At 45.2% G+C, this 23582-nt stretch overlaps 1 protein-coding gene across 4 annotated transcripts in view; it reads right to left on the reverse strand.

Moving 5' to 3' along the window:
- The window catches only part of CCDC171 (coiled-coil domain containing 171), a 203550-nt gene that overhangs the window by 172309 nt on the left and 7659 nt on the right, over nt 1-23582 (reverse strand). For 2 of the 4 annotated variants that reach the window (XM_083592874.1, XM_083592873.1), the window contains exons 5-9: nt 22148-22338; nt 18995-19126; nt 10276-10426; nt 2787-2875; nt 1118-1278 (exon numbers count right to left, since the gene is read on the reverse strand). In XM_083592874.1, the coding sequence (XP_083449000.1) occupies nt 1118-1278; nt 2787-2875; nt 10276-10426; nt 18995-19126; nt 22148-22338 (724 nt within the window). The remainder of the gene's footprint in view (nt 1-1117; nt 1279-2786; nt 2876-10275; nt 10427-18994; nt 19127-22147; nt 22339-23582) is intronic. The other 2 variants (XM_083592876.1, XM_083592875.1) reach the window with 1 other exon arrangement.

The raw sequence follows: 23582 nt of genomic DNA on the forward strand, positions 1-23582 counted from the left end.
CAGGAATAAAATGGATGCCAAACCATGTAAGAACTACCTGAAAGGAAGGCTGCATCCGTATCAGAACGTCTTGCAAGAAAACAAAAATCCAGTTATAAATTAAAATTAAGCATACTGACACGCTGACAACCTTAAATAACCAAGCAGAACCATGGTTATCCCCTTTATATTTTGGTTGGTCACCGAAAGAAAATTTACCTCTCCCATCCAACTATGCCTGATAGTACTATCACGAAACGTCGAGTCTGTGGAACTTTGTGTTCAGGGTGGCACAATTCAGATGTCACACTAAACCACGGTTTGGCGCAAAAATAGGAAGCCTGTGGTCTTCTAGATACTGCTGGACTTCAACTCCCAACAGCCAAAGCCAGCATGGGGAATGGTCAGGGAGAATGCGAGTTACATCTGGAAGACCCCAGACTCCCCATTTTCCAGTTTAGCACGATGAGCGCAAGCCACAGTGGCTGTTGCACTGTGCTCCACTCCTCTTACATCTTCACCATAATTGCATCCCTGTGGGACTTACAACACTCTCAAAAAATTTATGGTTAATATAATGTCGCTTAATGTGAATTTAATCATCATCAAGTGGATAACCCGGAAGACAACAATTTCCAGGCCCAACAAATTCTCACTTATCTCCACTGACTGCTATTAAATTATAGTGGGTCCAGAAAGCTTTTGGGGCCAGCATTACAGATGTTTTTACATGTGAGGCTTAAATTATCTTTGAATGCCCCTCATGCTAATATCTGATCACTGTTCACACATACCTAGGAAAACTTTTTCCTATCGAGGGCTGCATTCCCTCAGAATTATCTATCAAGAGTCTCACATCTACATCCACCACATCACATTAACCTGCTAAACTGATAGGAGGAAATTTTTACCCTCCAAATGTTGCTGAACTACAACTCCCATCAGTCCCAGCAAGCCTGGCCAATGACCAGGGATTATGGGAGTTGTAGCTCAGCGACATCCAGAGGGCCAAGGTTTCTCAACACCTGTGTTAAAAATAGGGAAATGCTCAGCTCTGTGCTATATAATATGAACGATTAGTCCATTGTCCAAAGCAACAAATACATACAAATTCTGAATCGGGAAATGAGAGACCTACCTATTGAGTTTTTCGACGCTCTCATGAGCGTTGCGCTTCTCTCTGTCATAGGCATTTTCCACCTCTCTAAATTTGCCTTTGATCATTTCCAAGTCAGAAAGCGCTTCTGCTTGGCTGGCCTTCTCCACCTGCAAAGCCCCTTCAAGGTCTCGAATTCTTAACTGCAACATAGTAAGAATCCGTCAATCAACATTCCAAGAAGAAGAAGATGAGTTTGGATTTGATATCCCGCTTTATCACTACCCGAAGGAGTCTCAAAGCAGCTAACATTCTCCTTTCCCTTCCTCCCCCACAACAAACACTCTGTGAGGTGAGTGGGGCTGAGAGACTTCAAAGAAGTGTGACTGGCCCAAGGTCACCCAGCAGCTGCATGTGGAGGAGAGGAGATGCGAACCCGGTTCACCAGATTACGAGTCTACTGCTCTTAACCACTACACCACACTGGCCCCAAGAAGGGCTGTGTTTTGTTGCTCTACAGCACATTAATTTTTAGGGAAGACAATAACTGTATCAGTACTGTTGGGCTTTTAATACACTTAAGACGAGAGAACGTGTGCTTATTCATTCCTTAACCATGGTTAGGTCAAGAGCAAACCCTGGTTACATTTAACTGTCATGCCCAAGGGTTCATCTGAATATGCAGAGAGTTAAAACAGGAGCATGTCATCTTCCTGAGTGAGCAGGATGCTTGAGATCTTCATGCCAATAGCTTGGAGGTCAGAAAAGAATTATCAAACACATTCCATTGAATGCACTTAGAATGAATTTTCCCTCCCCTTAACCATGTTTCTGTGCTCACATTAACCATGGTCAGCACTAACCAGTGTTTATTTTTTTTACTCAGAAATTGAAATCAGGGTTTGAAACTGGCATTGGGTCAGGATCAATGCTTGCTAGCATTAACACGGCTGTTGTCAGTGGAGACATTGCAGCAAATTATACGTGGCAGGAGAAGGGAAGGGCAAATTTATGCTGGAGAACGGAGGCACAGGAGAGAAAGAGAGTGCAATCGTATAGACCAGGGATGCCCAGCAGGTCGATCGTGATCTACTGGTAGATCCCCGGTAGGTTTTGGTAGATCATGGTTGATCGGTGGGTCCCTTTCATTAGCATTGGTAAAACAGAATTCGGCCCTGCCCCCTCACCCCGCCCTCCATTGTTGCAGGATCTGCAGAATGGAAGACAGACTTTACTCAGTGGGGCTGCTTTTCCCTCCTCCCTTAGAAAATGCTGAACAACTTTGCCCTGAACCTCCCAAAAACGGGGCTTTCCTTCCCAAAAAAAGAACTTTGACCTGAACGCACCAAAAACGGGGGTAGATCACTGCCAGTTTTTAATTTTGTAAGAAGTTGGCCATCCCAATATAGACTGTTGACAACCCCCAAATCATGATCAGAGAAAGGGAAATAAGGGTTTGATTTCAGCAGGAATAACTGTTGTCCTTGTCACCTCTGAGGTCTGTGGCACTGTGACAGCACCCTGTGCCAAGCTGGGATGCCAAACTGGTACAGCAGCAAAAGACAGCTCTGTGATGCCACCCACAGCATAAAACTACCATGTGTGCCCCTAATACCACATTTTGTTAATGGAACTACTGTGTTAAATATTCAGGTGAGACGTAGCTCAGGATGCATTAGTCCGCTCCACCTAACGGCTGCCACAGATTTACCTGGATTATTTCAGAATTAAATTTTGATTCCAGATGTGCCGCTCTCTCTGCCTCGACGTTTTCTTCCAGTTTCTTTATTCTCAATGTAGCTGCCTAAAAACAGAAATTTCAAGCTGGTTAAAGACGCAGACACCCTGGAAATCTATCTCAAGTACTTCTTGGATAGATTGCAACGTTGTGTGTTTGCGAACACAATTCAAAACATTGGTGCTGACCTTTAAAGCTCTAAACAGCTTCAGCCCAGTATGCCTGAAGAAGTGTCTCCATCCCCATCATTCAGCCCGGACATGGGGGTCCAGCACCAAGGGCCTTCTGGCGGTTCCCTCACTGCGAGAAGTCAAGTTACAGGGAACCAGGCAGAGGGCCTTCTCAGTAGTGGCGCCCGCCTTGTGGAACGGCCTCCTATCAGATGCCAAGGAAATAAACAGCTACCTGACTTTAAGAAGACATCTGAAGGCAGCCCTGTTTAGGGAAGCTTTTAATGTTTGGTTTTTATGCTTTTAATATTCTGTTTTGGGACATGGGTGGTGCTGTGAGTTAAACCACAGAGCCTAGAACTTGCCGATCATAAGGTCAGCAGTTCGAATCCCCGCGACGGGGTGAGCTCCCGTTGCTCGGTCCCTGCTCCTGCCAACCTAGCAGTTCGAAAGCATGTCAAAGTCCAAGTAGATAAATAGGTACCGCTCCGGTGGGAAGGTAAACGGCATTTCCGTGCGCTGCTCTGGTTCGCCAGAAGCGGCTTAGTCATGCTGGCCACATGACCCGGAAGCTGTACGCCGGCTCCCTCGGCCAATAAAGCGAGATGAGCACCGCAACCCCAGAGTCAGCCGCAACTGGACCGGTCCCTTTACCTTTAATATTCTGTTGGGAGCTGCCCAGAGTAGCTGGGGAAACCAAGTTAGATGGGCAGTATATAAATATGTTACTACTACTATTACTTCAGTGCAATCTACTTGGAATGGCTCTTGAAGATAGTTTGATAATTGAGCTACCCTCAATCTAAGAGATGACCAAAGAGAGCGTATTAAGCCAAATCTAGCTCAATGCATTGGCTTTTAGTAAGGTTCTGGATCTATTAAGGATGCAAGTTTTGATCTTGAATGTCCCGTGCTAAGCACAACTTGCAGATCATCTTCTCCCATGCAGTCCTCAAAGTTATTTTTATTAGGGATGCAAGTTCCTTGCTGTATGGAGGGAGGGCTTTCAGTGGTGGTGCCAACTTCTATAGTAAAAAGCTAAAGGTAAAGGACCCCCGACAGTTAAGTCCAGTCATGAACGACTCTGGGGTTGCGGCACTCATTTCGCTTTACTGGCCGAGGGAGCCGACGTTTGTCCACAGACAGTTTTTCCAGGTCATGTGGCCAGCATGACTAAGCTGCTTCTGGTGAAACCAGAGCAGTGCATGGAAACACTGTTTACCTTCCCGCCGGAGCGGTACCTATTTACCTACTTGCACTACGTGCTTTCGAACTGCTAGGTTGGCAGGAGCTGGGACCAAGCAACGGGAGCCCCTCCTGTCACGGGGATTCGAACCACCAACCTTCCGATCGGCAAGCCCTAGGCTCAGTGGTTTACACCACAGCGCCACCTGCGTCCCAGGGTGCCAACGTCTATAATCAATTCCATAGAATCCAAGTTGCAATATTATAATATACTAACGATCCAATGTCTTTTTAAGGAGGCCCACTAGATAACTCGTCTTATTTTTTTATAGCAAAGAAATCCTCCCTATTTGCCTTCTGATCTATGTTTACTCATCACTCTTCTGATACTTCCCTTGTCCGCCAATAGTATTTTGAAATCTCTCAATGCACGTTACTTTTCTATAAAAACGGAGTTGGCCTCCTTTAGGGAAGGGCAAATGACAGGAAAGCCATTTATTGGCATTTGTGAAGACTTTTTTTTTTAGAATTTTTATTGCAAAGTAAATACATCAATACCAAGCCATACAGAAAGAATAATATTAAAAAAAAAGGAAACGGGGGGGGGGGGGGGAATAAAGAAAAGAAAAAAATTGTGAAGAAAAGCAGACAATAAAATAATAAAGAAAAGTATAATATTTCAATACAATAAACACTATTTTACAAAATAATAGTAACAGACTTCCATCACTCTCACAACACTTCCTTCCACATTTCATATGTTATCTGTATTTCAGTATTATTTTCATCTTATATATAGATATTTGTGCGTATATATATATATATATATATATATATATATATATATATATACCGTATTTTTTGCTCTATAAGACTCACTTTTTCCCTCCTAAAAAGTCTTATGGAGCGAATGCAGGCTGTACAGCTATCCCAGAAGCCGGAACAGCAAGAGGGATCGCTGCTTTTACTGCACAGCAATCCCTCTTGCTGTTCTGGCTTCTGAGATTCAGAATATTTTTTTTCTTGTTTTCCTCCTCCAAAAACTAGGTGTGTCTTATGGTCTGGTGCGTCTTATAGGGCGAAAAATAAGGAGTGTGTGTGTATATATATACATATATATATATATGCACACACACACACACACACACACACACACACGTTTCCCCTTTTCCATTCACGAGGTCATTCTAGACACAGCCAAATTTTTACATTAGAACCTTGTTTTTCTAAATAATCATTCAAGCGCTTCCATTCCTTCTTGACTGTATTCACTGGCTTAATCTTATTATATCAGTCAATTCGTGAAGACTTTAATAAACTATTAAGAACGAGGAAATGGTTAGATGTTAAACAGTCTTGAATACTCTTGTATAAATATCAAACATTTTTTAAAAACTTTAATTAAATTAAAGCCTTCATCATTTGACCAGGAATCCATGTCTCCCCAGTACAGCTTAAGATTCTGTTCCTGATTCTTTACAAAGTTGGGAAATATCGATTTCTGATTTCTCTGTGGCTTCTGAAGTCACATGACGCAGAGACACAGTTACTGCATATTAGAGCACAATCAACAACGAAGGATATCACCAAAGACCCAACTGGCACAGTCAAGGTTTCAGGGGCGTCAATGGTAAAGAAATAAAGTCTTATATATAAGGTCTTCAGGACCACCGGCAAAGCACCAGGCCTGCTGGCTTATGTAAGCAACCCAGAATTTGTTTATCCAACAGATCTGACAGCGCGTGCTAACATCAATATAGAAAAATCCTAAGGGAGGCTGGAGGGATGTGTCTATTTATAGCACACATTGCTTAAATAAGCTCAGCAGCTGATAGACCATGTCACAGACCAGTCTTCCCCCAGATGTTGGAAGACTCCAAATCCCATCAGTCTCAGCCAGCTTGGCCAACAGAAAAGAATAGTGAGAGCTATAGCCCAAAACTTCGGGGCGGGGAATTAGATCACACAAGGGTGCTATAGATCATAAGCTAATTAAACTGATAGCCCCTTGAGTCACGAAATTGAACCACCCCAAAATGTGGTTTGAGCAAAAACCATAGGTCCATCTTTCTCCACCCACTAATGTTCTGAACATACTTTCCTCATCCCATTTTGGGGCACTCTTAATTTACATGCTGCATTCTATTTTACACTTTTTGCATTTTCAGACCAAAGCGTGACAAGACTAAAAAAAACGAAATTAAGGCAAAAGTATGCTACAAAACAATCATGGGTCCTGTGAATGCCTGGTCTTACACTAATAAATAAAACAGCATATTGGCCATCTTCTGGTTGAAAGGTACAAAGGAACATTTAAGCAGAAAAGGGTGTCCGAAACTCCAAATGATTGTTCTATCAAGACCTCTACCAAAGCATAAAAGAGCTACAATCCAATACAGTGGACACTTGGGTTGCGAACGTGATCAGTGCGGGAGCCATGTTCGCAACCTGCAGCGGCGCGTCTGTGCATGCGCAGGTTGCAATTTAGTGTTTCTGCGCATGCGTGAGCGTGGTGCACAACCCAAAAACGTGCAACCCAAAGCATCTGTAACCCGAGGTATGACTCTACAGTGGTACCTCGGGTTACAAACACTTCAGGTTACAGACTCCGCTAACCCAGAAATAGTACCTCGGGTTAAGAACTTTGCTTCAGGATGAGAACAGAAATCATGCTCTGGCTGTGCAGCGGCAGTGGGATGCCCCTTTAGCTAAAGCGGTGCCTCAGGTTAAGAACAGTTTCAGGTTAAGAACGGACCTCCAGAACGAATTAAGTTCTTAACCCGAGGTACCACTGTAGTCTACTTGTGATTTAAAAGTTGATAGTTAAATTATGGATGCTTACCAATAGAGCAAAGGATACTGGATTAAAAATGACCTCAATCTGTAGAAATCTCATCAAGTTTCATGCTGTTAGCCAACGAGGCAACTTAGCAGGGGCAAAACTAAGCCCTGGTGATTTCAATGGGACACAGCCAACTGTCTCTGGATTGAGTCATTGACTCGGGTCATTGAGTAGAAGAATTCAAGTTACAAGGCAGAGAGTTCAATCCAAAACTGTGCACTAGAAGAACGAACATCTGCGCACACAACGGGGCTTCCATCTCCTTCCTCTTATAGCCTTCAAGGACTCTCAAAATCTGCTCCATAGCATTGGGGGGACCCCTCAGAGCAGGTTCTGGGGGTGCACAGGGAACTGTAGCCAGGGGGGAGCAAAGTCCCACTGCACCAGGCAAGAAGTTCGCTGGTGCAAGGTTGGGTTCTGCCCCAGAACCCATGTAACATCTTTGTTATTCTTTTAAGCGAAACTATGCTATCGAGTCCGCAAATCAGGAGGAAGGTTATACCGAGGAAGACAACTGGTCCATCTACTTTTCCCCTGGGCCAACAGTGGCTCTCCGAGATTTCAGGCCTTGGATATACAGTGGTACCTCGGGTTAAGTACTTAATTCGTTCCGGAGGTCCGTACTTAACCTGAAACTGTTCTTAACCTGAAGCACCACTTTAGCTAATGGGGCCTCCCGCTGCCGCTGCGCAGCCAGAGCACAATTTCTGTTCTCATCCTGAAGCAAAGTTCTTAACCTGAAGCACTATTTCTGGGTTAGTGGAGTCTGTAACCTGAAGCATATGTAACCTGAGGTACCACTGTACCAGGGAGTGAGCCACAACAGCAAATCTTGTGGCTCTACCACACACAAAAAGAGGGTGAAGGGAAGAAAATGAACATTTCTTAGGCTTACTTCTTATTTTACTCCTGCCAGTACAAAGCTTCCTTAAGCTTTGTATATATCACTTCCGGCATAGTTGAAGTATCTTGTAAGGATGCCATGAAAAAACATGAAGGAAAACGGCTACATGAAACCCTGTGCGCAGAAGAAAGCCTCTCTGTATTTTTAAAATAAGCAGACTTTTCTTTTTGGTCAAGGAAGAAGCCAGTTAACAAGATTCCTCTGGTTTTTTTTATTCTGTGTTTTACTGGAAACTGGAATTTACTATTGCACTTGCAATTGAGATTTTGCTGTTTGCAAACTTCTCTGTTTTTGGCTTGTCTTTAGACAAAATGGGGGGTGGGGGTGGGAAGGTTTAACAAATAGAAAAAGGTAATACGTGAACCTCCAAGCTCAGAAACTAGCTGCTGAATGGCAAACAGCACAGGAAAGCTACTGCCTTCATGCCCTCCATGTGGGACTTCCTGCAATCATCCCAAAAGGCCACGCTGGAGAAACGGATGAGGGGCTTCCAGCCAATATTATCTTATGCTCTCTCGAAATCCCCATTACTTTCCAAACAGTGACATTTCCTTTGTACACCCACCAGAGGGCACCAAAGGAACACCACAAATCTTCCTTATAGCAGCTGGTCGACATGTGCTCTGCTTAAGTATCTCTCAAACTGCTATATTTTTTTAATAATAAAAAAAGAGTTTAGAAAGCTTTTCCGGCAACCATTTCCACTACTTTTCACAAACACGGTGCCTTTTGCTTCATCTACTTCGCCATCACCTCAGACTACAAAGCTGCCCAATTAGGGATTTAAAAACAACCCTACCTTGCAAACGACAATTTGTTGCTGCAACATCTGCTTGCACCTTTTTTTAAAAAAAATATTGGCAGAAAGGGGTAGCCTATATCACAGAACAGTGTGCCTTTTTTAAAAAAAAATGTACCGTATTGGCCCGAATATAAGCCACACCCGAATATAAGCCACACCTTTAAAATTGAAGGGGGAAGAGAGGAAAAAGAGAGAATAAACTCCGAATATAAGCCACTCCATTCCTCCCTGCTCCTGGCTGCATACCATAAGGTGGCGAGTATAAGCCACACTAACTTTGGAATTTGAGGGGAAAGTGAGGCTTCTATTCAGGCCAATACAGTAGATACCCAACATCTCCCAGCCCTGAAGAATTATAAACATATGCTTTTTTCTCCAATTAAAAAGAGGGGTGAGATAGCTCACCTGTGGCCTTGCAGAAGCTGCTGGACTACAACACCCCACCATCCTTGACCACTGTCCAAACTGCTTGGGGCTGATGGGAACTGAAGTCCAACAACATCTGGAGGTCCCCACACTGGAGTGGCAGCTGTTTACACACACTCCACTTATACATAGGGCTGGGCGACATCTGGTTTCCAACACTGCAATATACAGTATTTTTTGCTCTATAAGACTCACTTTTTCCCTCCTAAAAAGTAAGGGGAAATGTGTGTGCGTCTTATGGAGCGAATGCAGGCTGCGCAGCTATCCCAGAAGCCTGAACAGCAGTGCTGCTTTCACTGCGCAGCGATCCCTCTTGTTGTTCTGGCTTCTGAGATTCAGAATATTTTTTTTCTTGTTTTCCTCCTCCAAAAACTAGGTGCGTCTTGTGGTCTGGTGCATCTTACAGAGCGAAAAATACGGTATATCACCAGCTAAACGTCGCGATATATAGACACATCATGATGTCCGAAGTAAGTATGGAGCTATGCAGAGGCCTTGGCTGGCTTCACGGTTTTCCCACATTGCGATTTTTGCACAGAACACGAACCCAAACGTTGTGATTTGAGATATACTGCCAGTTATGAAACCGATACCATGGTAGGGACTTCAAACAGAGTTTGGACAATACACGGGATAATCCATATTGAGATCCTGGAGGGCTGCCAGTCGGTGTAGACCAGGGGTCAGCAAACTTGTTCAGCAGGGGGCCAGTCCACTGTCCCTCAGACCTTATGGGGGGCCGGACTCTATTTTTTTTGGGGGGGGCGCGAATGAACGAATTCCTATGCCCCACAAATAACCCAGAGATGCATTTTAAATAAAAGGACATATTCTACTCATGTAAAAACACGCTGATTCCCAGACAAAGCTGTCAACTTTTCTTGCAAGGAATCCTATTCAGAATAAGGGAATTTCCTTTAAAAAAGGGAAACGCTATGTTCCCAGACCATCCACAGGCCGAATTTAGAAGGCGATTGGGCCGGATCTGGCCCCCGGGCCTTAGTTTGCCTACCCATGGTGCATACAGTACTGAGCCGGATGGGGCAATGGTCAGACAGGCACCTTCCCATATGTTCTGGCAAGCTGTCAGTCCCCAACACCAAAGCTCTTCCGAGAACCGGGGGGGGAGACACTTGCCTCAAGCTCTTTCTTAAGCCGGGCCTCTCGCTCGGCGCTGAAGTCGAGTTCGCTGGCCTGCTGCCTCAGCCCTTCGGCGCAGCTGTTGTGTTGCATCTCCATGTCTTGCATTTTCTGATGAAGGCTCTGCATTGCGCTGTTGCTGTCCTGATAGAACAGAGAGAGAGGAGGGAGGGAGGGAGGGAGGGCGATTATTGCTCGAGCCACAAGCAGAGAAGTCAAAAGAAGATGACCCCCTTAGTAAAGGGACCCCTGACCATTAGGTCAAGTCGTGACCGACTCTGGGGTTGCGGCACTCATCTCGCTTTACTGGCCGAGGGAGTTGGCGTACAGCTTCCGGGTCATGTGGCCAGCATGACTAAGCCACTTCTGGCAAACCAGAGCAGTGCACGGAAACGCCATTTACCTTCCCGCCAGAGCGGTACCTATTTATCTACTTGCACTCTGACGTGCTTTCGAACTGCTAAGTGGGAAGGAGCAGGGACCGAGCAATGGGAGCTCACCCCCTCGCGGGATTTGAACCGCCAGCCTTCTGATCGCCAAGTCCTAGGCTCTGTTGTTTAACCCACAGCGCCACCCGCGTCCCTGACCCCCTTAGTGCCAAGGACCAAAGAGAAGGCCTGCTTTGGGGTTCCTTTGAACATATTAGACCCCTACCATCAGAAACCACGCAGTCAAGCATCACACCCACCCCAAAGCCCCATCTTCCTTGGTCCTAAGGCTATGGTCCTAGTCACAGTTATCCGGAAGACTGTTCCATGGAACCAGAGCTTTTTTTAATTAGTTCCGGCCCCTCTCAGGTGGGCACCATTGAATAAGGAAGGTGCTTATGACGAGTTCCAGCACCTCTTTTTCTAGCAGAATAGCACTGCATGCAGCCAATAAGGCTTATAAGAATTTGGGACTGAAGTGTTTGGCAGAGTTGCCCAGAGATTCAAAGACACGTTAATTTTAAGTGCTTCAAGGTCATACTTCTAAACTGGTTTACATGTCTATGTAAGGAGCAACGTGCTTGACTATTCTTTTTCTCCACCTGCAATACATAAATTCCTTATTATTTCTACCCCACCTTACCTTCCACAGACCTCCATGCGGAGTTTATGGTTCCCACTGAGGTACATTAGATTGATTGATTTGTTTTTATAAGATTTAAATACAGTCGTACCTCCACTTGCGTATCCCTCCGCTTACGTAAACTTCAGGATACGTGAGCGGCAAACCCGGAAGTACCAGTATATTCCTGGGTTTTTGCCACATGCGCATGCGCAGAAGCGCTCTACTGCCACGTGTGCGTGCGCAGAAGCGGTCCCCTCCAGCGGACCTCGGGATCCGACCGGAGCTCCAGAATGGATCCCGTCCGCAACCGGAGGTACCACTGTACCGCCCTCATCGTAAGATCTCAGGGCAGTTCAAAGAATAAAATACAAGACAGACAAGTACATAAAACGAAACAGCAAAACTATAACCCTCCCTTCCCACAGTCACATTTAAAAGGCTGCAGAATATTACTCGGCCCAAGACCTGGTTAAAGAGGAACATTTTCGTGGGGAGCCACTGCAGAGAAGGCCCTGTTCTTGTGTTGCCACCCTCCGGACCTTACAAGGAGGCGGCACAGGAAGAAGGTTCTCAGAATATGATCTCAGGGTCCGGGTGAGTTCATATGGGGGCGAGGCGGTCCTTTAGGTATTGCGGTCCTGAGTTTACAGTTGCAGTAATGGCTGGCCCAACACTACCTAGTGAGCTTCATGGCTGGGGGTGGGGGTGGGATCTGAACCTGGAGGTCCCCAATCCTAAGCCAACTCGCTATCCATCTGGTTTCCACACAGTCACACAAAAAAGAGCCGCAAAAACAAAAATGCAAACTAAATAGCAAAAACAGACAGACCTTAGTATAACACTCAAAACGGAAGTGTAACACTCAAAACGGAGCACGTTCGGCTTCTGAAAAAGTTTGTAAACCGGAACGCTTACTTCTGGGTTTGCAGTGTTTGGAGTACCAAGGCATTTGAGAACCAAGGGACCACTGCAAAACCAAACACATTGCACACCTTCCTTTCCAGAGAGTGTCCCTTTACAGTAGATGAGAGGTCAACCTGCAAAGCAAACTGCAAAGCTTTGCAAATGAGAATTTGGGCATTTGTATTTAGGCCTCGCTTCCGCCAAATCATTTGCTGGTCGCGAGCATCACCTGCTACTTTTCTGCGCCTTTTAAAAGCAATGGAGTGAGAGAACAAAGATGGCGGAGCCAATACAGAATGCTTCAACTTGAGACCCCTCCCAAAGTAGAAAAAGATGTACAAACACTACTACGTCGGAATCTAAAAAAGCTATAACATGATGAATTTTTAGATAGAAGAATGGAGGCCTTTTGGGGGCTTTTTTTTTTTAAAAAAATTAAAGTTAAATGAAATCACGGTCAGGATTCAGGTAAAAGCAGCGATAGAAAAACGACACAGTAATTGTAACAGAGAAACTTTTCGCAATAACAATATACAGTGGTACCTCAAGTTAAGTACTTAATTTGTTCTGGAGGTCCGTTCTTAACCTGAAACTGTTCTTAACCTGAAGCACCACTTTAGCTAATGGGGCCTCCTGCTGCTGCCGCGCTGCCAGAGCACAATTTCTGTTCTCGTCCTGAAGCAAAGTTCTTAACCTGAAGCACTATTTCCGGGTTAGCGGAGTCTGTAACCTGAAGCGTATGTAACCCGAGGTACCACTGTAATGCAGAAGTAAAAAAAAAAACATTGTGGAGCCAAGGTGGGAAGTCAGCTAATGAAATAATGTAATGATTTGATTTGAAGGTTTTTTGAAAGTATTCGAAAGATTTAATAAAAATTATATATATGTTTTTAAAAAGAATCCAAAAAGGCATTTTCCCATGAGCAAAATACTCAAGAGGCTAGATCTGCAGATCTGCTTCTTCTTCCTGCAACGTATTACAATCAGTTTAGCAGAGAGAATATTGTGCATGGGTTATCATTTTGGCTGTGCGTTCAGCACGCTCGTAAAAAACAACTTCCGCGGGGCATGTATTTACCGCGGCTGCTTAACTGCCCAATACAATGCTTTCTCCATCATTAATTTCTAAATGTGTTGGTCTTATTTTAGCTCCTCTGTGTGGGGGGGAGGAAAACACATATAATTAGCTCGTTGGGCTGATAAGACTTCGTTGTGGAGATCAGGGTACTTAAAGCGGCATTTACAGCTACCCGTGTAGTTTCCCCTGCAGCACTGCTTCTTCGCGGTCTTAATCTCAGACTCAAGTCGGCTCAAGGGAAAGGTTGCTGCAGGGTCACAGCCAAGGAAAAGAAAAGAAAAAAAAACCTCCAGAGCCAGTGTGTTAAAAGAACGCAGGCAAGAAAAAAGCATGCAGCCTGAGCTCTTACGACAACTTGGCCTCCTGATCCCGTCACAATTGTCAGCGTGACACACCAGTGCGGAAAGCTTGACCCCTGCTTCCTACACTAACAGGATATCTTAGTTCTAGGAACAAATAGAGGCTCTTCTTGATTCTCGGAGCACTCCGTTCTGCCAGCTGCCCAGAACCAAAACAGACGACACCCTGATATAACTGCAAAAACTACTCTGAAAACGTTGTTCCAAAAATGCAACCTTCATCTGGTTGTAAATATTGAGTCTTTCTGTAAAATAATGATTTAAATCAAGTCTTACTTACTCACAAGTAAAACAATCCTAGAATGGGCATGCTAGGGGATGCTTTGTACCAGCCACGACAGTGATGGCCAAACTTGGCCCTCCAGCTGTTTTGGGACTACAGTTCTCATCATCCCCGACCACTGGTCCTGTTAGCTAGGGATGATGGGAGCTGTAGTCCAAAAACAGCTGGAGGGCCAAGTTTGGCCATCACTGAGCCAGGAGAAAACTTCCTGTTTCCTCCCGAGCTGGGACAAACTTCCTCTGCATGTGACTAGATGTGGGCGTGGCCTAATCTGGGCAGGTGAGCATACCTCCTTTTGCTCCTCTTCTCCATTTGGCTTTTCTGCATTTTAGGAGAAGTGACTGCTCAGTCGGTGTCACTTAGGAACTAACTCTCTTATGGGATAGTTCCACATGTATATATATACGTTTGTAACCTAAGTCTGCCTTCAGGGATCCAACTGTGAACTGAATGAATGTGAGTAAACTACTTTTATATGTACTTTAATGAGATTGTCGTGTCTATTCTTTTTAAGAGGGACAAGAAGGGATCTTACCAGGAATCCTATAGAGAGAGGTTCAGACGAGCCTGCAACAAGCAAACCGCGGTGCATTTAAAGGGGAATGTTTAAACTCTGCTAAGATATAGAACTTGCTAACGCAAGTTAGAAAGGATATCATTAAATAATATACCCTCTCCTACCTCCCTGAACATTCCCAGTGTCACAGTGCGCTTCACAGGCAATCAAAGTCCTGGCAGGGGACGTCAGGACCGGGTGCAAGATGGTGGAGTGCGAGCAGGAATGGGGGTCCAGAAGCCAGGAGTCAAGAAGCCAAGGATCCAAGGGTCAGGAAGCAAGGAGGCATGAAGTCAGGGGTCCGAGAATCAAGAATCAAGAAGCAAGAAGTCAAGGGTCCAAGGATCAAGAAGCAGGGAGTCAAGAAGCCAAGGTTCAAGGATCAGAAAGCAAGAAGCCAAACGCAGCAAGGCAGGGAGCGTGTTGCCGTGGCAAAGAGCTGAAGGGAAATGTTGACCTTATACCCCTTCCCAGCTCTTGCCACCAGGTGCTGTGAGTTACCAGCCCTTGCTATGGTTCTGATAAGTATCTCTCTCTCTGTCTCTCTCTCTTACACACATACCATGCCCAATATTATTTTTTAAAGCCAGACATGATTTCCAACCATGCAATAAAACTAATTTCTGGGTTTTCCTATTTGATGCTGTTGGGCAGGCACACAGCAGCTGTCAGAAGGGTCATCCATTGTTAATTTAGGCACCTGGTTTGAACTCCATGAAAGATGCAGAAATAATAAGACAGCACAAGCCTGCCATCTGTTTGTAAAAACAACAACACAGTTTTTGAACCCGCCTTTCTGTCTTATCAAAAAGATGGCCAAAGTGGTTAGCGACAAAATTTTAAAATAGTTCCATTTTACAAACAAAGGGAGGCAAAAAAAAGAAGCAGCAGCAAATGGAACATTATACAGTACATCGAGAGAACAAGGAAAGATTCAAATGTGCCAGGCTGTAATAAAAATCATAACCACCACTTTTGCATAGGTCGAGAGCAAGACGGCACATCCAGGGAATTCAGAAACCGTGCGGAGCCAATACAACCAACTCCTTTTCAAATCTGTACTACGTATATATCCCCTAATGTTAGGAGGCATTTCGAGAGAAGCAGGCACCAGCCCAGCAATTCCTAATGTGCAAAGTTTTGAGCAGCAGATGGAGAAGATAATTTCAATCCACTGTCAATATCTGCTTCTAAGCATTATATAAATAAACTGAACTTCAGAAACATAAACACAGCCGTCGTATACAGTTCCTGAGGAAGCATAAATCAGCACCCACCTGCCATCTGTGCCTTGGAAAAGCTGTCTCTAAAGAGTCAGAGTCATCTCCCTCGTAACTAAGCTAACAAACAGGCTTCCTCTTTAGGCTGTTTCTTGTACATCACAAGGTTGATGCACTATATATATACTAAAGTAAGGTTGGAAGGAGGTGACCGATTATCTAGAGCAGTGCTTCCCAAACATGGGTCTCCAGCTTCTTTCTGGACTACAACTCCCATCATCCCTAGCTAGCAAGACCAGTGGGCAGGGGTGATGGGATTTGTAGTCCCAAAACAGCTGGAGACCTAAGTTTGGAAACACTGATGTAGGGCCTTGGCCTTCTAGGTTCTGTGGGATTGGTATTTTGTTTTGTTTCTGTACAAAATCATCTTATGCAGTCGTACCTTGGTTCTTGAAAGGAATCAGTTCCAGAAGTCCATTCGACTTCCGAAAATGTTTGAAAACCAAGGCGCGGCTCCCGATTGGCTGCAAGAGTTTCCTGCACTCAATCGGAAGCCGCGTCAGACGTTCAGCTTCCAAAAAACGTTCGCAAACCGGAACACTTCTGAGTTTGCGCCGTTCGGGAGCCAAAATGGACGAGTATCAAGGCAGTCGAGAACCAAGGTGCGACTGTACACACAAAATAAGAGTGGATCAGTCATTTGCCCTAAATAGTTTACCAAACTCTAAAGCACATGGGGAAGAGAGGAAGAAGAAACCTTATTGCATGAATTATGTTACGTTGGATCTCATCCATACAGAGCAGGGGTCAGCAAACTTTTTCAGCAGGGGGCTGGCCCACTGTCCCTCAGACCTTGTAGGGGGCCGGACTATTTTTTTTTGGGGGGGGGAGAAATGAACGAATTCCTATGCCCCACAAATAACCCAGAGATGCATTTTAAATAAAAGCACACATTCTACTCATGTAAAAACACATTGATTCCTGGACTGTCCGCGGGCCGGATTTAGAAGGCGATTGGGCCAGATCCGGCCCCTGGGCCTTAGTTTGCCTACCCATGATATAGAGGATAGGAGGGAGGGAGGAGGGGAGCAGGCCCCAAATCGACTCATTCGCACTCAAACAGTACATTATGTATGAAGTTGAAATACCAGGGGAGACTTGAGGATTTTAATTTTTTCCACGGCCCAATTCAAGTAGCTGGAATTAAACATTTTATCACCACAACTTCAACGGAAGGGAAACAGAATGGACCCAAACTATGTGGGCTTCAATGAACTGCAGACCCAGGTGTTAAAAATAAATTTTAAAATCTACCGTGGTATGCTGTGTTTCTGGCCACAAGATGATGCTGTTGCATTTATTACAGAACCTCTGGTCTTCCTTTGATAAGAGAACAGGAGGCAGATAAACACCCCAGGCGGAAGGAGCGACTTAAAAGCATGGTTAATTCTCCTTATTTCTAAGGGACAACTCTTCAAACGGTTTATGGTCCAAGGCTGCCTTTCTGTCTGCTACCAGGCACTGGCCACATTTGCATGTGACAATAAATCAGGGTTTTGGCTTATCGTGGTTTATCGTGGACATGCAGCATACTGGTCAATTGCTCCTGGCTCCTTCCTCCTCCTCCCTTGATGCAAGCAGGAGAAACAAACCCGGAAGCCACAATTAAGCTTCTGGGATTGTGGTTTCTTGCTCACTAACAAGCCAGGAAACGGCGACCTGCTATCGTTTTAAAAATCCGGACTTGTTAGGGAGCGACTCACCACAATCCTGGGTTGGGGGGTCACAGGAAGCCAAGCTTAATTGTGGCTTCCGAGTAAGTTTGTTTCTCCCAGTTGGGAACCAGGAAAGGTTGTGCACACGAGCACACAGCTCATGCGCAAAAAGCCACAATAAAAAGCAGCAACCCTGGCTCCAGCCTCCCAACCTGATTTTCGGTGATTCTCTAGCAAGCATTTGCATGCCATGATTGAAATCTGTTTTGAAAGGCAAGGCTAAAAGGATCAGATCTTCCTGTTTGAAGCCTGCAGTTCGATTGTTTGTGGACAAAGGAAGGCAAGCGTTTTGCAGGGCAGCCACAAAACACGCTAACACCAAAAGCTTGCCAGCCCACATCTTGCCTTATTTTAATGTGTAGTTAAATCTGACAACCCCCCCCCAAAAAAAACAACAGCATTCATAGTTGCACCACAGGGCAGAGTAGGGAAATGTCAAAATAAATAGCAGAAGAAAACCTGGTCAACGTCACAGAGTGTTCACGAACTCTGACATCTAGATCTGAAAGGTATCGGAGACATGGGAGCATGTAGGGCAATATCTGTAGGAAAAGAGGGGGTAGCAACTTTTATGAACTCTCTCATTGCAAGTCCAAAAAGACATCTGCTTTCCATTTCCAGTTTAATTTCCAACTGTCCCTGAAAGGCTCAGACTCACAGTAATAATAAGTTAAAGTATGTTATTCAGTGCGCTTAAAGAATTACAGTGGTACCTCGGTTTTCAAAAAGCTTAGTTCACAAACAACTCTGAACCCGAACACTGCAAAATTGGAAGTAGGTGTTCCGTTCTTCGGACTTGTTTTTTTGGAGCCGAATGTTTTGAGTCCCCTTGTGTTTCCTGTTGCGCTGCCAATTTGCACACACACACACACACACACACACACACACACACACACACTGTAATTCAAGCTTTCCGTTTCCGACTGCAGTGTTCCAAGGTGATATTTGGAGCTTATATTTGGTGCTTTTGTTTTTGCTATTTATTTTGCATTTTTTGTTTTGAGGCTTTTTCAGTTAATTTGTTTTTGTGGCTGTGTGGATCCAAGTTCAGATATTGATTGATTGATTGTGTGACTGCGGAAATGGATAAAAAAAACCCATCCAAGCAATGACTATCATCAGTGCAGGTAAGATTTTTTTTAAAAAAATTAATCATCTAGAATACTGTTTTATTTATTTTATAGTACAGTACATTGATTATTGCTTTCGTTTTATGGATCAATGGTCTTGTTAGACAGTAAAATTCACATTAAATTGCTGTTTTAGGGGTTGTTTTTAAAATTCTGGAACAGATCAATCCATTTTGCATTACTTTCTATAGGAAAGTGCGCCTTGGTTTTGGAATGCTTTGGTTTTGGAATGGACTTCCCAAACGGATTAAGTTTGGGAACCAAGGTACAACTGTAAATGCATGCTAGGTTTAGTTCATCACATATAGACATTAGTACGGCTAAAAGTAGCATTGCTGAACATGACCAGGAATACCTGCAACAAAAACTGGAGTTCATTTCTTTCTGCTTTCCATCGATCCGCCTGAGACCTAAATTCCTTTGCTGCCTCCTCCCTGATCTCTGCCTCTATTATGCTCCTCTGCTTCTGGTGGTGCTCCAAAGTCTCCTTTGTATGGATAAAGTTTAACTTTTATTTAATTAAAACATAGGTACCATGCATCACAACCCTGAAACTAATAATATCAGTTAGAAATAAGGCCACATGCATTTGATTCCAGTTCTCTAATGTTATTAGCAGAGAGAGGCCATTCCCACAAGACTATCTTCCTTCACTCACTACAAATTCAGGAGGCTGAATGAATGAATGCGTCTTTGCATCAAATATGTTAGTCACATGCCGAGGAGCCTTCAAACCACAGCTTGGAAGACTGGGAAAGAGCAACAGAGAATTATCTAGCTCAGCAGCTCTTCTTCCTCTTTCTTGGAGGGGAGAAGAAAGTTAACTTCCACTTCTAGTAAGCAGAAAGCCATTGTAACTAAATACTACAAGTGATGGTTTACTCAAAACATCCTTGCCTGCAAACCGGAATCTCAAATGACAGTATGACCTGGCTTTCAGGTCCTGATTTGCAGGCAAACTCCTGTTGGAGCAAACCATGGTTTGCTGTATTCAGATGCAGCAAGGAACTATGGCTAGCTGTTAACTAGAAGTTTAAGGCTCGTATCTTCTTCCCTCGTTGGAGGGAATAGCAGAGGAGCAAGTTTGCGAGTCCAAGGCTTGTCACTTATCCTTTCAAATCCTCCCAGGCATGGTTTATGGCCTTTGCGGTTGCAGCCCATCAACATGTCTGTGCCCTAAGTTCCCACATAAATGCTAGGATCAAGAGCAGGGGTCAGCAAACTTTTTTAGGAGGGGGCCGGTTCACCGCCCCTCAGATCTTGTGACAGGCCGGACTGCGCACACGCGCGCACACACACACACACACAGCAGAGGGGGCCTTCTCTCTCTTCCCCAGCCCCACCCGTCCCCCTGGTTTCCTACTTCCTCCGCCGCTCTGACTGCAGTTGGGAGCCGGCGGTGGTGGCAGTGCCTCTCCTTTCTAGCCAGCTTTACCGGGCACAGGCGTGGGGCCAGCAGGCACGCCAAGCTCCAGCTGAAGCCCTGCAACGCACCCGCCATGATGCCCACAGCGCAGCCATGGACGGAGAGGCCGGCAGGTGGGTGGCGAGTCTGGCCCGCACCTCAGCGCACAGGCGGCGAGGCTTCAGATTGGCTGGCTGCTGGCACCAATCAAAGCCCAGCTCCCCTCCTCCGCAGGGCAGGGAGAAGCCAGGAGGAGGCACCACCGCGGTGGGGGGGCGGAAATGGTGCCCGGGAAAAAATTACAAAAAATAATAATGGTGCAGCCCGAACGATCACACCGATCCAAGCAGCAATTCCAAGTCCGTCTGTGGGCTGGATCCAGAGAGCAATTGGGCCTGATACAGCCTGCAGTCCTTGGTTTGCTGACCCCTGATTGCCCATAGCAACAGCAGGTAGGTGCTTTCCCTTCTACAACCAGCTATGAGGCAGAACCGCTTGCTTGCCTTACGCTGCGGTCAAAGCCTTCTGAAATCCATGCACATGATTTCTGGTGCCTTGCTTTTCAGGGTTTGTTCTAGTAAACTTGTATAAAAGCAGCAGAAGAAGAAGAATCAATATGAAGAGGCAGAATGTTTCTGCTCTGAGAAAATTACATTATTGAAATGCAGACAACTAACTGCATGCCTAGCAAGCCGCACCTTGCAGCTTTGGTAAAATACCGCATATGCTGTTATGTGGCAGATTGCAGAACGTTCCTTAACGTTAAACAGCTTTTGAGCTGGAGAATACATCCTTAGAGCAGGGGTAGGCAAGGTTTGCCAGCCATGGGCCGGATCAATCCCACGAAAATCATCCGTGAGCCGGACTGGTGCAGCGCGGTGCTGGAAATCACACCTGCACATGTCCGTGGCGCCAGAAACTGCTTCTGTGCATGCCCAAACGCCAAAAATCGCACCTGCGCAGAAGCGATTTTCGGCGTCTGGCCATGTGCAGACGCGATTTTCAGTATCTGCACACGTGCAGAAGCAATTTCCGGCCCGCTCAGCGAGTCCCCGTGCTGCACTGCGCCGGTTTAGCGCAGCATGCCGGGGACTCGCCAAGCGGGTGGCTTGGTTTGGGGGAGGCTCGTGGGCCAGTAAAACAGCCTTTGTGGGCTGCATCCAGCCCATGGGCCGCATGTTGCTGACCCCTGCCTTAGAGCCACAGAGCCTTGATTTCAACAAGGCTCCCACTAGGCACAAACATTTTTAGAGGATGTGAGCAGGATTCACCCATTGATTGGCATCAGTAGAAGCCCTGTACAAGAGTTCTAACTTGTGCAACAGGGCTTCCCCCCCCCTTTACCCCCAGCCCCCCAAATCGGCTTGGGGAGGCTGGAAGAACCCCCCAGAATAGTGTGCCAGGGGAAGAGGGAAGGGGAATCATTCTGTCTGGCAGACTGATGGGCTTGCACAGGAAAAATGTTTGAATTCCACCCATTATGTTTTTGTGACATAGTATAAAGATAAGAGATTCTAGACCCTCCTAGCAATTTGGCTATAAAACTTCTAGCACATTTGCAAAGCTAAGCAGGGTCTGGTATGCTTTCAAACTGGATTGGGGAATGCCTGCTGAGATTCCTGCATTGCAGGGGTTGGACTAGATGGTGGGACTAGATGGGGTCCCTTCCAACTCTATGATTCGAGATGTGCAGCAAGAAGCTACTACATACCTTAAATCAGGAAAGGAATGTTCCCAGCACTGGTAAGTTTGGATTGACTTGTTTTGCTATGCCAACTTTCTGTATACCTGTTCAATTTTTCATGTGCATGGGATGGGGGAAGTTTAACAAGTCATCATCAAAAAAACCTACCACACAGAGTTAATAGGGAAGGGAAGGGCATAAATGCCACCCTATGCTCTTTGGAAGAAACACAGGTTGATAAGAAGAAGACAGTACATTGTTCCAGATTCTCCCAATAAGGCAGAGCGATATCTGGTTTTCAACATTGCGATATATCACCAGCTAAACACTGCGATATACCGATATATCACGATATCTGAAATAAGGATGGAGCTATGTAGAGGTGGGTCCCAATACTCACAGTGTGAATAAATGCATACCTTCAAAATACTGTCCAGTTTAGCCTTCTCCTTCAAAAGGAATTCATATTCACTGTTGCAAGTATCAATGATGAGTTCTTTTTCGGAGATGTCGTTGATGAGTCGTTGCTGGTCTTCGTCCCACTGATGTTTAGCTATGTGATAGGTTCTCTCTGTCTCATTCAACTTGTGCTGCAAAGCTCTGATTGTTGCTAATGGGAAGAGAAACAAGGCTGTGGGCTAGTTCAACTTAAAAGCACTGCTGAAACATAATTAAAACCAGCAAAAGTTTTAAACCTTTTTTGTTTTGTTTTGTTAATAAACCTAGTCTTATACACGGAAAAATACGGTACTTCCTTTGCATGTGACTAAAGGTGGGTGTGACCTTACCTGCCCAGGTAACAAAAGGACAAGGCACGCAGCACACCCTCTCTCTTTGACTTCCTCTCTTTGTCCTCCTCCGTTGTCGGAGCAGCTTTTTAGCTAGAGTTGCTCTGTTGGCTTCCAGTCAACAGAGGACACTGGGATTATCCAGTATATGGATATACTTTGTAACTCAGTCTGCCTTCAGGGATCCAACAGTGAACTGATGATGTGAGTAAACTTATTTTATATACTTTACACAAGACTGTGGGGTGTTTATTATTTTAAGAGGGAGTTCAAAAGCGCGTCAAAGTGCAAGTAGATAAATAGGTACCACTCCGGCGGGAAGGTAAATGGTGTTTCCGTGCGCTGCTCTGGTTTGCCAGAAGCAGCTTAGTCATGCTGGCCACATGACCCGGAAGCTGTACGCCGGCTCCCTAGGCCAATAAAGCGAGATGAACACAACCCCAGAGTTGTCCGCGACTGTACTTAACGGTCAGGGGTCGTTTACCTTTACCAGGAACCTAATATTGAGAGGCTTAAACAAGCCTGCAACAAGTTACCTGCTGTGCGTTAAAAAGGGGAATGTAAAACTCTGCTAAGTTATAGAACTGCTAGCGCAAGTTGGGAAGGATATTAATAAACAATATATCCTCTCCTGCCTCCCTGAACATTCCCACAGTATCCTCCAGAAGTCACTGAACTACAATTTCAATAATTCCTGGCCATGCCAGCTGGCACTGATGGGAGCCAGTGTCTAACATCATCTAGATCAGCGGTTCTCAATCTGTGGGTCCCCAGATGTTGTTAGACTACAACTCCCATTATCCCTAGCTAGCAAGGCCAGAGCTCAGGGATGATGGGAGTTGTAGTCCAACAACATCTGGGGACCCACAGGTTGAGAACTGCTGATCTAGACGATCCCAGGCTAGAGAAAGCTACATCAGTTGAAACTCAGACAGATTCTTGGTGTCTCAGACTTTGAAGACCAGATGGGAAATGAACAAATCCTTTAATCTGAAGACAAAGCAGGAGCTGGCAATAAAAAAGGTGACGTTTTGTCCAAGGTAGTAAATTTTCAAGCGACTGTGAT

Source organism: Podarcis filfolensis (genome assembly GCF_964270895.1).
Source record: "Podarcis filfolensis genome assembly, chromosome: 17".
Classification (NCBI taxonomy): Eukaryota; Metazoa; Chordata; class Lepidosauria; order Squamata; family Lacertidae; genus Podarcis; species Podarcis filfolensis.